The sequence below is a fragment of the Pseudonaja textilis genome, chromosome 3 (genome assembly GCF_049901715.1).
Source record: "Pseudonaja textilis isolate UNSWEBS1 chromosome 3, rPseTex1.2, whole genome shotgun sequence".
Lineage (NCBI taxonomy): Eukaryota > Metazoa > Chordata > Lepidosauria > Squamata > Elapidae > Pseudonaja > Pseudonaja textilis.
The window spans coordinates 63,648,114-63,660,385 of record NC_141992.1 but is presented as its reverse complement, the minus strand read 5'-3'; the positions used below and the strand labels follow the sequence as shown (position 1 = coordinate 63,660,385).

The 12,272-nt window shown below is 39.8% G+C and overlaps 1 protein-coding gene across 1 annotated transcript in view; it reads left to right on the top strand.

Annotated features, from left to right (window-relative positions):
* C8B (complement C8 beta chain) overlaps positions 1-8,244 on the top strand; it is a 44,165-nt gene extending 35,921 nt beyond the window's left edge. The window contains exons 10-12 of the mRNA XM_026707277.2: positions 1,204-1,357; positions 5,165-5,233; positions 7,459-8,244. Of these exons, the coding sequence (XP_026563062.1) occupies positions 1,204-1,357; positions 5,165-5,233; positions 7,459-7,604 (369 nt within the window). The 3' untranslated portion in view covers positions 7,605-8,244. The remainder of the gene's footprint in view (positions 1-1,203; positions 1,358-5,164; positions 5,234-7,458) is intronic.
* Positions 8,245-12,272: the final 4,028 nt, after the last annotated feature.

The following is a 12,272-nucleotide window of genomic DNA, read 5'->3' as shown; positions in this document are numbered from 1 at the left end:
CATCACATGACAATTATAGACAATTATTTCATTACTGCAAAAAAAGGTTCTAGTTACTGATACTACAGCACACTGTCTTCTCTGTATTACCACATTGTCAGGCAAGATCTCAGTAGCTGCTGTTATCTATCACACAACCTTCCACCTTATTCTCCAGTTTGTGACTTTACCAACAATATATGCCTGCCAAGGATGTTGTCAATTCATGACACTCCTTGCAGAATAAAGGGAGGTGATCAAGCTACCTTAAGAGCACAATATTTTTTAATTTTTTTATTTATTTGATTGATTGATTGATTGATTCATTCATTCAATTTATACTGTCATCCATCTGACATTCATGACTTTTTATATGACCATAGCTCCACGTTTCTCTCTCACCATCTATTTTATATTAATGATAGGAGACGGTCAATTGTGTTTGCATGGCTTCACAGGGATGAGTAACTGCTACACTCCAAAAGAGATCACCTTGGTGGATTTATTGCTTCAGTCCCTTTAGATGTTTTGAGTTCTAATGATGTCTGGTACTTTCTGGCACTTAACGCTCCCATGAAAGTTTAACATAGACCATTAGTGAAATGAATCACTTCTGCATGTTAGTTCTAATATGCTGCCATCGGATCAAGTCTCAATCCATCCACAAAGGATGAAGTTGTCTTCATCTCCATTGCATAGAGGGAAGTCTTGTATTTCTCAGTGGGGTTGGAAAAAGCCTGTATCTGAAACCTGTGGAAACCTCCATCTCTTATCACAAACTATTTATTTAGTAATACGTTTGTTTGCTGTCCATTTCACCACCAGGTGATTCTGGGTTGCTTACAATAAACTATATTGAGCTTTGTGGTCCATATCTTTTGGCTGGAGAGACACAAAATTATCTGCTACAATGTCCTACCAGTCAATGACTACTTCAGCTTCAACCACAACAATACAAGAGCACACAACAGATACAAACTCAATGTAAACCGCTTCAAACTTGATTGCAGAAAGTATGACTTCAGCATGTGGCATGCATAAGTGCACCATCGTGCCTACCATCCCTGTCCTATTGTCCCCATTTATTTGTACCTATTTCCTGTATTCTTACTCATGTTTATACTTATACCTATTATCTTGTAAGCGATTGACAAATCAAATAAATAAATAAAAAATTGTGCATAGACAGAAGAGATGAACAGGCCCTCTCTCTGCTCTTGATAGGTGGAGCCTCTTTACAATTTAATTACTGCAAATACTTTTGCCAATGCTGCTACGCTGAAGCAAAACATGAAGCTTGCTCTCGAGAAATTCCATCAGGAAACAAGTAACTGTGGATGCGCTCAGTGCCAGGGCAACGGAACCCCATTTCTGAAAGGTAATGCGATGAAAATGCAGCTTGTTTTAGTTTCCTTCAACTTTCTCCTTGTTCCTTTCTGCTATAAGAAAGTAAGATATTTCTCTAAATGTCACAATTGTTTCACTGGCAGCCTAGCAAGATAAGAAACTTTACCACTTTGGCAAGTATAATGGAATCTTAATCATTTGCATTTAAGAATGTCTCTTCCAACCCAATTAGGCATTAAACACAGCATCGCAATCTGCTTCAAATCTCTTTAGGAAATAACTTTGCTACATTGACAAGCACACTAGCTCTCTGGCCATTAATTAGTGTTTCTCCCATCTCTTGGAAGAGGAAACGCCATCTGCAACTTGCTAAAAACGGTTATCGTGATCATTGCAGGAGATTCTACACTGGGTGCTCTGTTTCCAGAGGGAAGAAATCACTTCTGAATTGTGGCTAGGAAAGACAAAGCTGGGTTAAGGGGCAGATAGGTGTTTTGTAAACATGTTGTATGGATTTGATTGATTTATTATTTTATTCATTTGTTTGGTGGTTTATTAAATTTATAAGCTACCCATCTCACTACCAAGCGACTTTGGGTGACTTACAATGTCAAAAATGGCAGAATTAGACAATTAAAGTATTAAAAACATTAGACATTAGAAGTTAAAACATTCAAAATTAACAACTTTAGAAGGGCAATGCAGATACAAAAGGCCAATGAGTAAACAGAGTGGAGATGGGATCTTCTTTTATTCTATTAGCCACTTCCAAAATGGAATGCCCCTGTCAGAGTCCCAGACCAATTGCCAGAGCCAGGTTTTCAGGCCCATTTGGAAGGCCAAAATGGTGGGGAAAGATATCTCCTTGAGGGGCACGATATTCCAGAGTGGGGAAGCCATGGCAGAAAAGGCTCTTCTCCTGGACCCCACTAGCCACAATTCCCTGGCCACTGAGATCTGCAGCATGCTCCTTCTGCTGGTGCAAGTTGGCAGACCAATCCCATTGGAGTAGGTGCAGTGGCTCAGTGGTTTAGTGATGCTGGATATAGTCTCTGGTCCAGCGTTTTGAGCTCTATCCCTGCATGGTGGGGTGAGCTCTTGTCACTTATTTCAACCTCTGCTCACCTGTGTTTTCAAAAGCATGCATCATGCAAGTAGATAAATAAGTACCAGTTTGGTGGAGGAGACAAGCTGGTGCTTTGTGCAGGAGGTTCATGGGTACGATTCTACCTGGTCGGACCAGTTCTGTAGAACCGGTTGTTATGATTCTGTGCAGTTCAAAGAATTGGCGATTCGTGCCACTGGCTGGCCCCTCCCCTCCCCACCTATTCGCTCCTTAACTGGCATACGAGCCATCAAACTTGCCTGCATAAGTTGCTATTTTGCCTTTTTTTCCCCCTGACCATCAGCTGTTGTGCTGTGCCGGGAGATTTAGATTAGCTAGAAAGCAGAAAACCAATGGATTTCTTGCTTTCTAGCTAATCTAAAAGCAGAGCTGAACCTTCCTTAGGACTGGAGCTTCTACTTTTCAGTGCAGACTCAGGCAGCAGATTGCAGAAAGGTAGATCTCTGAGTAAATTTGTGATTCTGGGAGCAACACAATCTTCCTGCCTGCTTTGCCTGATTTTGGGTAAAAGTTGCTCTTTTTTAATAAAAAAATTCAATATTTACATAAATATTTATAATATTTACATACAAGCCATGCCCAGCCAGTCACATGACCACCAAGCCACACCCACAAATTAGGCCATGCCCACAGAACCAGTTGTTAAGAAATTTGAATCCCACCCCTGCAACCAATGTAGTTCATACAACAGTCATGTTTCGTAGCCCCCCTCGGGAATACTAAAACTATTTGCCCTGATACATTTTGTGGAGCTGTGGCTTCTGAATACTCTTCAAGGGTAACTGGGAGAACATGGAAGGGGAAAACTTTGCTAAGCACAGATAAGGAAGAATGGTGTCTAAATCTAATCATCCCCTTCTACTCATAACTACAACACGGAAAAAAATTTCCCAATGATGCCTTGTGGAACACCTCGATATCTCAAGCCAATTTTTATTCCAGGACAAAGGAATGGAGACATAGAATACTACCTTTAGACAGCTTGGCTTCTTTGTCCCCCTAAGCTGAACAGCTGTGAGTCTTCAGTCTCACCCTCTCTAAGTTACAGTCACCATCCTACCCACTTACATACCTACTAAGACCATTTTTTTCTGAATTGCCTTTGCAAAAACTGCTCAGTTGGCTGAAGGCTGAATTAAATGACTTTCCCCGTAGGGTTGCTTCCATGCACAACTTTTTTAACCATGGAAATACAACTGTTTAAAACTAGATACTAAATCAGCATGCTCCCTTTCAGTGCTTTTTATTTCTGTTGTGTTATTCAGCAAAAGAATTAATATTAATAATTCATAGCACTTCCTTAGCAGGCTGGAGATGTGAAGCAGCTTCCAGCCATCTCTGGGTGTCCTACATCCTTTTCACTGTGTTTTTTCTATGTGTGCATTTTCTATGTGAATCTATGTGTATTCTATTCTTTTCTATATGGATCTTTGACAAGCCAAATCCTCTTTTCTCTTGATCTTTGAAGCCCACTCTATAAATAGGTTGGACAATTTTCCTATGGGCAGGGAACCCCACTTAATTTTTTTTATTACACTTTTGGGTGCCTGCCTCTGAGAATGTTGGATCAGCAGGGTTAACATTTTTAGCTTTTGTAGGGCATGAAAAGCTTTGATGATGATGTAATATTAGTGAAAACTGGTGTGTGAAGAGTGTACACTCTTGTGGAATTGAAGGAGATTCAAATCACGTTTGGGGTACATGTATCCGTAGATTGACTATCTCAGCTCAAAGTGATTGGTGACAAGTTAGATATGAACTGATATTTATTACATAATTAGAGCTGATGCATTTCCCGTCTCTGCTGTTGGGTTTTATGCCAGTCATATTAATGAAATTATATCTGCCCTAATATTATTGTTATGTTTTATCTAATTTAATTATTCTTAAATGTGCAGTTGAGAAGTTGAAGAGGTTGAAGGTTTTACAAATCAAACCAATATCATTCTCTTAGATCTATGCTGTTTCCCTCAGATGGTTTGATAATCTCAACCATTTTTATAACTCTTTATTGTAACTCTGAGCAAGCAGCAATGTTAAAAACTATGTCTAAAAAAATACCTTCATAAGTAGGTTAGCCAATATCGTTTGAGGTACATAAAGTTTTGCTGCCTTTCTGCTTCCCACAAAACTTTGAAAATATTTAACATAGCAGATGAAGAAATCATATACAATGATGTGTTCATCTTTAATTAATTCAGATGTAATTATATTTTAAATTGAAATCTGATTGAAGGATTTTGTTTTCCTGGCTCCAACCACTTCTTGAAGTAAGCTCTCCCCCTCTACCCCAGAATGACACTCAAAAACCAAGTGCAGCCCTTAACCCCTAAATTCTTGCTTACCCTGTGTGTGGTTTCTGGATCATTGAATATGTGGCTCTGTGACAAATAAACAATGTGTGTAATTTCTTGTACTGAGTTGCAGGTAGGAGAGACACATTCCCTGGGTTCCATTGCTCAAGTGTGATTAGATGCACAAGGGAAGGAATTCCTTGTGTGTCTAATCACACTTAGCCAAATAAAGTATTCAATGCAATGCAATTCAATACCATGTCATCTGTCGTCTTTGTGATAACCATATCTTTGGGCAGGACTGGAATGGTTTCCCTCCCCATCTGCATGATTAATTCTTTCAATTATATCTCAGTGGTCTTTGCAAGTGTCTGAAAATTGCCTGGGAAATACCTCTAATTCCATTTTTTCCTTTTAGGGACTCGCTGTGAATGTATTTGCCCTCTAGGACATGAGGGTACCGCCTGTGAAAGAACACAAAGAACAAGTAAGAGACAACAGGGTGACAATCCCCCCCATCTTTACCCTTATTTTTTCCAAAGCAAAGTAGCCATTGACTGTAATGTTGCAATGATGCCCACCCTAGTTGTGTTGCACCGATCATTTTTTTCTGTTGCATGTATAATTTCATTATAACCACATAATCCCCAGATTAGTATCAAATAGGTTCTAATATGAAAAACATTGACATATGAACATTAGGACAATGTATTAAAATGTTAAATGTTTGCCAGAGCAAATCTTTATTCTGGATATGTATATGGGGCTATAAGATTGGAATCTGTACCTGTGTCCTTTCCTTTTCATACTGAGCATCATTCATTGGCCTGTACTATGTACATCACTTCAGGTGCTGTGTTTCCAGCTTGGTTGGTATGAACAAAGTGTGCCTTCCCCAAACTTTGAGACAAAGTGACTTAGATGTTTTCCTCTGGTAGTGTCATACCCTTGGTAAAGTCGGACTCTGAGGAAGAGGAGGAACAGCAAACAGGGAGTGGAGGCGTGGCTCTGGAGGTTGTGGAGGAGGATGGGGAAGGGCAAAGGCAGGCTGGGCATTTAGAGGAAGTACCAGGCCCATTCCCTCTGCATCCTAGGACATGCAGGGAGGAACGGAGAAGGAAACAACTTGGCTTATGAGAGAGGAAGTGGCTATGATCCTCCTCATTGGTTGCAGCTGGGGAGACTAGTATATAAGAGAGATGATTCCAACACAGTGTTGCCAGAAGCAAAGCGTGTATTATTTTGGGCTGAAGTCATCTTGGTTGGCCCTCCAACAGACTGTGCCTTGTTATCTTCTTGAATTTGGTAATTACTTACCCTAGTCCATTGTGGAAATTTCATCATTATAGTTTGCTTGGTTTTTTATTTCATCTTTATCTGCTCATTAAGTTTGGACTGTATTGCTTTTTTTTAAAGACTATTTTTGAGTACGTTTTATCTCCAACTGAGAATTATTGAACAGTGGGGCCAAGTTGGAGGCATTAAAGGACATTTATTTACGTTTTGGATTTTGTTACATTTTGTGTTATACTCTGGGTCATCACAGGCAGAGAGAGAATAGATGGATATTCTGTAGAGAATAGACAAATATTCTCTACAATTTCTAATGTTTTCCTCTATTTCTGCGCATAAATGTGTATGTACAACCAATGGGCGAATGGCTCCCACTGAATGTTTGGCCTTCCTGTTTGTCCCACCATTGAAAATATGAAGTCACAACATGTCCTCTAATGGTCTACTACTGGTGATCCTCAACTCACAATTGCAATTGAGCCCAAAAGTTATGTTGCTAAGTGAGAAATTTGTTAAGTGAGTTTTGCTCCATTGTACAACTTTTCCTGCCACATTTGTTCAGTGAATCACTTCAGTTGTTAAATTAGTTAAGTGAGTCTAGCTTCCATCATTTGCAAAAGGGGATCACATGACCCCGGGATAGCACAACTCTCATAAATATGAACCAGTTGGCAAACATCTGAATGTAAATCATGTGAATGTGGGGATGCTGCAATGCTAATATGTGTGAAAAATGCTGCTGTAACTTTGATCGGTCACTGAACGTAAATTGAGGACTACTTGTACTTCCTTGTACTGAGACACTCTATCTACCATCTTGCCAATTTTGATGTGTGGATGCCACTGCTTAAATTCTTTCCACTAGTTCCACACTAATTTATCTCAATCAAGGCAAGACACAGTTAATAACATAGATAGCAATATTACATTTCTGAGCGTGCTTTTTTCTCAATTTAGAAATTATTCTGCTGTAGTTTGTATCAAAAAGCATAAATATTATTATTATTGTTCCAGACTAGCAGGCTCGAAAGCCTGCAACTCTGATTGGCCCACTGATAGCCGATCGTGATTGGTCGCCATAGACTGATGCGATTGGCCAGTAAACTGGCTGCTGCAATTGGCCCTGCCAAGAGCGGCAAACTCAAATCTCCTTCATTGGCTGCCTAGCCACAGCCAGCCCTATATAAGGGGCTGCTGCGGCTAGGATTAGTTGCTCAGATCTGAAGTCACTAATAAAGAGCTGTTGTTGCTATCTGAGTCTTGCCTCCGTTCTTGAACCATCCTCCCAGATCTAACAATTATCATTTCATTTATTAATTTGCATAGACCAAACCAGAATTGTGAAATTAGGATGGACATTACCTTATTTGTTTGACCTCATAACATCACTATAATTTTATTTCTCCTTTTCTCCCCCAGATGTTCCAATAGATGGAAACTGGAGTTGCTGGTCCAGCTGGACCACAAGTGGTGGAAGACAAAAATCAAGAAGCCGGGAATGTAACAACCCACCCCCTCAAAATGGCGGCAGTCCTTGTCCAGGGCCTAGTCAGGAAACTACTTAATGACTGTGTTGAAAAGCTGTTTGGAAAAATAATGTGCAGGTTATGCTGAGTTTTGTTCATAAATCCAAATAGTTGGATGATGGAAGTTAAATGATTAATAGCTCAGTCTCATTTAGAAACCCTTTTTCAGATGTGGAAATGTATGAATGAAATACAATAAACTTTGGAGCCTGCAGATGAGGTACCACATATTACCTTTTGGATTAAAAAATGCATACAGTTTTAAAATCTGTTTGATGAATGTTTATTATGCCAGTCATGAGAGAGCTTAAGGGTGCAGAGGTACCATGTAATATTAAAGGTCATGATTTGCCCTTCCAGCATTAAGAAATATTGACCTTTTATGATAGTTAAGTAAAGCAACCTCTAGAAAGAGCACATTACTTATTTTTCTATCAATGTAACAATGCAGCTTTTCTAATAGTCACTGGAGGGTATTTCTAGCTGCTAAGATACCTAGGATAAATGAAAGCTTAAATTTCAATCAAAGCAACCTCATCAAATGTGAAACTGAAAGCAATGTGACAATATATCCCATTTCCCATTTATTGCCTCAAATGTAACTGATTTAGCCAATTAGGTAGGTTTTTTTTTAAAAAAGAAAAGAAATAAAATATGGATTGTGAACTCCTTTCAAATACCTCCATGACCCTCTAGTTTCTTAGCGGTGTAATAATGATGTGTTTATTCATCGCATGAATTCTCCCAGCAAATTACTTTTCAGAAGTATATATTCACAAGCATTTTGGAGCTCCACATAAACACCAAATAAAATTAATGAAATTCATAAAGATCATAGGGAAATACTTTGAATTTCTGCACAATAAAATAGATTAATCGTTGCCTTGTGCATTAAGTAAACTTGCATCTGGTGATCATTGTCAAAGGGAAGTAGGGATCCTGATAAGTACTTTGAATGGCACAGTTATCAAGATTTACTTCTTTGCTGCCCAGCCAGAAGAGAGAAATCACAATCGTCCTCTCCTCAGGCTGCCCTGCTGTATGGCAATTGCAGAAGCACAGCAGATTCGAGTCTGAAACAACAATGCCTGCGTCAACAAGCAGAAGAGATCAAAAACAGCAGGAGGGCAAGTTTTTGAGTAAGGAGTTAATCCAAATTTACTCCATTACCTGAAAGGTTTGAGCAAGTCCTTTTGTGTAAAGGCTTTTATGCACCATTTTAAAAATATCCACTTATTTTGGCCAATTTTCATTAAGAATAAACTACTGCAGGCAGGGAAGAGGAGATCATTCAGAATTCAGGATTTACTCCGTAAAAGGACTTCATGTTTATCTTGGGCTCTAAATCTTCAGGTTGCACTTTAGAACCAGGTGAGGTTTTAACTTACAGAATTCTCTCTCTCTAATAAGAATTCTCTCTGGTTCTAATAAGAACAATTTTAGGGCTGTTTTCTCCTGGTTAATGGGCTAGGAAGGGGCTCTGTATTTTCAGACAATGTCTTTCCAGATGCTATTTCTATATACTGTATTTGGGGTCAATTCAGCTGTTGATCTTACCAACATATTTTAGGTATTTGTATGCCAGCATTCAAAATATATAGAGAAATAACCAAATATATATGGAGATAGAGATACGAATGGGGAGTTAGGGATTACGTTGCACTGCAGACATATAATCTCATCACCTCCTTTGCATAGGAAATCTGCCTGCCTATTTCAGCGCATGTAATCTTTGTGTGGATCTGTAAGGCCAATACTATGATTCCTTATCATCCAAACTATCTTCTTTTTAGAGCAGGGGTCGCCAACCTTTTGGACCTCAGGGACCATCTAACTCATAAATTTAAATCCCGGGGACCACTAATATGAATTTTGACTGATGGTGGCTTGCTGACATTGGTGGGAGAGAGAGAGAGATCTGATCTAACCTCTCTCTCTCTCTCTCCCTCCCTCTCTCTCTCTCTCTCATACACACACACACACACACACACACACACACACACACACAGATGAAGGGTAAGATTCAAATTACTGAACAATCAGTTCTTGGGCATGGCCTAATTTGTGGGTATGGCTTGCTGATCATGTGACTGGCTGGGCATGGCTTGTATGTAAATATTATAAATATTTATATAAATATTGAATTTTTTATTAAAAAAAAGAACAACTTTTACCCAAAATCAGGCAAAGCAGGCCAGCAGATTGAGTTGCTCACAGACTCATTCAGTGATCTATCTATCTGCCATTGGCTACCTGAGTCTGTCACATAAAATTTGCTTGCTGTGAGTCTGCATGGAATAATAGAACCTTCAGTCCTAAGGGAGGTTATAATGAGTATAGCAAAACATCTTGAAAGAGACCCGCCCTAGTTTCTCAGGCTGTAAATGTGACGTTGGAGAAATGTACTTCCAGATTGTTGTCAACCTTGCGAGGTAGTTCAGACAGGAAGCATACCCAGATGAACTAATTATTCTTTTTGTAAGTTTACATTAACAGAATCTGAAGGTACATTGCTCCCCACTTTACAACTCAATAAACTAGGGAGGGTCCCTTCTGAGATGTTTGCCACATCTCCATTCCTTCTGTGGGCTATGCTGCTTCTAATTGGACTGTTTTCCAAAGTCTGTGACTCCCACCCCTATCCCTGAAGGTCATTCCCACATCCCAAATACCATTACAGTCCAGAGATGGACTGTAATTAACAACCGGTTTGCCTAGTGCAGAACCAAAAATGTAAGCATGCATCTTCCACACTTGCATGTGGCTGCAAACACACAGCAATTTCATGCAAGCAGCTTCCTGCACACCTTCTCGGGCAGCCGCAGTGAGTAGAGTGGGTGAGGCCCAAAAATTAGCTGGGCTGTGTGGGTGGGGCAAGCAAGCCAGAGGGTGAGATATATAGGACGGTTATAGCACCAGGGTGGGTGGGCCCAGCTGGGGGTTGGAACTACCGGTACGGGTGAACCAATCCAAACCGGCAGCAGCCCACATCTGCATACTACCTGTTCTCAAGTGCTTTCCTAGAGCACTTTCCTCTGTGTGATTTCCATAGGACTATGGATGAGAAGCATTAACTCATCTTCTTTGTTGAATGTTTCTGTTATACTCCTTAGAGCGCCAGGGAAAAAAATCATCAGCTTTTGACAACAGACAGTAACTGCTACCTATATTCAAAATATGTTTGGTGAGAAGCAGAGGAAGGCATTTTTGGATTTAATCTTCCAGCTGTTCAAATTATGGGAATGCATTGTGTTCATCAACACTGACCTGTTAGTTTTTACAGAAATATAGCTTAGAATACCATTGCTTTCGATTGCAGCGTTTTTCTTTCAAAACTTTAAAATGTGTGGACTTCAACACCCAGAATTCCTCAGCCAGCATGCTATCTGGAGAATTCTGGGAGTTGAAGTCCATACATCTTAAAACTTTCCAAATTTGAAAAGCGCTGCATTAATGACTGCTTTTTTAATTGGTATTATAAAATAAATTTATTGTTTTAATGTTTTTGTTGTTTTGAATATGTTTTGCATATGTTAGCCACTGGGAGCAAAGTTTGGTCAAAAAGCAGAATAGAAAGTTAATGAATAACACATGACTGTAAATAAATCAAGTTATGAAACGAAAAAGTAAACATTTCCTCAAGTTAAGCTCACCTCCTGTTGATGACATGGAGACATGCAGTGACTTGTCACTGCTTTTACTGTTTGGTTTGTCTTTTAAATTCAGGGTCTAGCCTAAAGTTTCCTACTTGATTATTGACCAGATCTGACCTTACTTAATTTCTGAACCTAATGAGGTTAGGAAAATGCTGAAATTTACTTTATGAAATATAGGTACTCAAAGAAACCGTTTTTTTTACTGCCAATCCCACATGCCTCCATATCTGAAGCAAAATGTCAATATACTTCAGTGATGGGATTCAATTTTTTTTACTACCAGTTCTGTGGGTGTGGCTTAGTGGGTGTGGCGTGGCTTGGTGGGCATGGCAGGGGAAGGATACTGTAAAATTTCAATTCCCTCCCTGTTATATCTGTTCAAGCATGGAGGCAAGACTCAGATAGCAACAACAGCTCTTTATTAGTGACTTCAGATCTGAGCAAAATATCCCAGCCACAGCAGCCCCTTATATAGGGCAGGCTGTGGCTAGGCAGCCAATGAAGGTGATTTGAGTTTGCCGCTCTTGGCTGGGCCAATCGCGGCAGCCCATTTACTAGCCAATCGGATCAGTCTGCAGTGACCAATCACGATCTGCTATTCGCGGGCCAATCAGAGTTGCAGGCTTTCGAGCCTGCTAGTCCGGAACACTCCCCATCCCACTAACCTGGTTTCCAGCTCCATTCTCCTATGCAGGACAACCAAAAGAAGACCCAACCTAACAGCTGAGATTCAGGAGGCAGAGAATAGATGGGGGTGGGGCCAGGTACTATTTGCCGGTTCTCCGAACTATTCAAAATTTCCACTACCAGTTCTCCAGAACTGGTCAGAACCTGCTGAATACCACCTCTGATATATTTTCTTTCTTTTCAAGATGCATCAAGATATCAAAATGCAGAATCCGTTTCCCAGCTTCCATTTCCGATGGATTTATTTTAGCAAATAAATTCTCTGCTTTCTGATTAGCCTCCCTCCATTTCAGAGACCATGCTCATCACTTTTCAAGCAGAAACTCAAAACTGCCCAGTTGGACAAGAGTAAAGTCTCTTATGT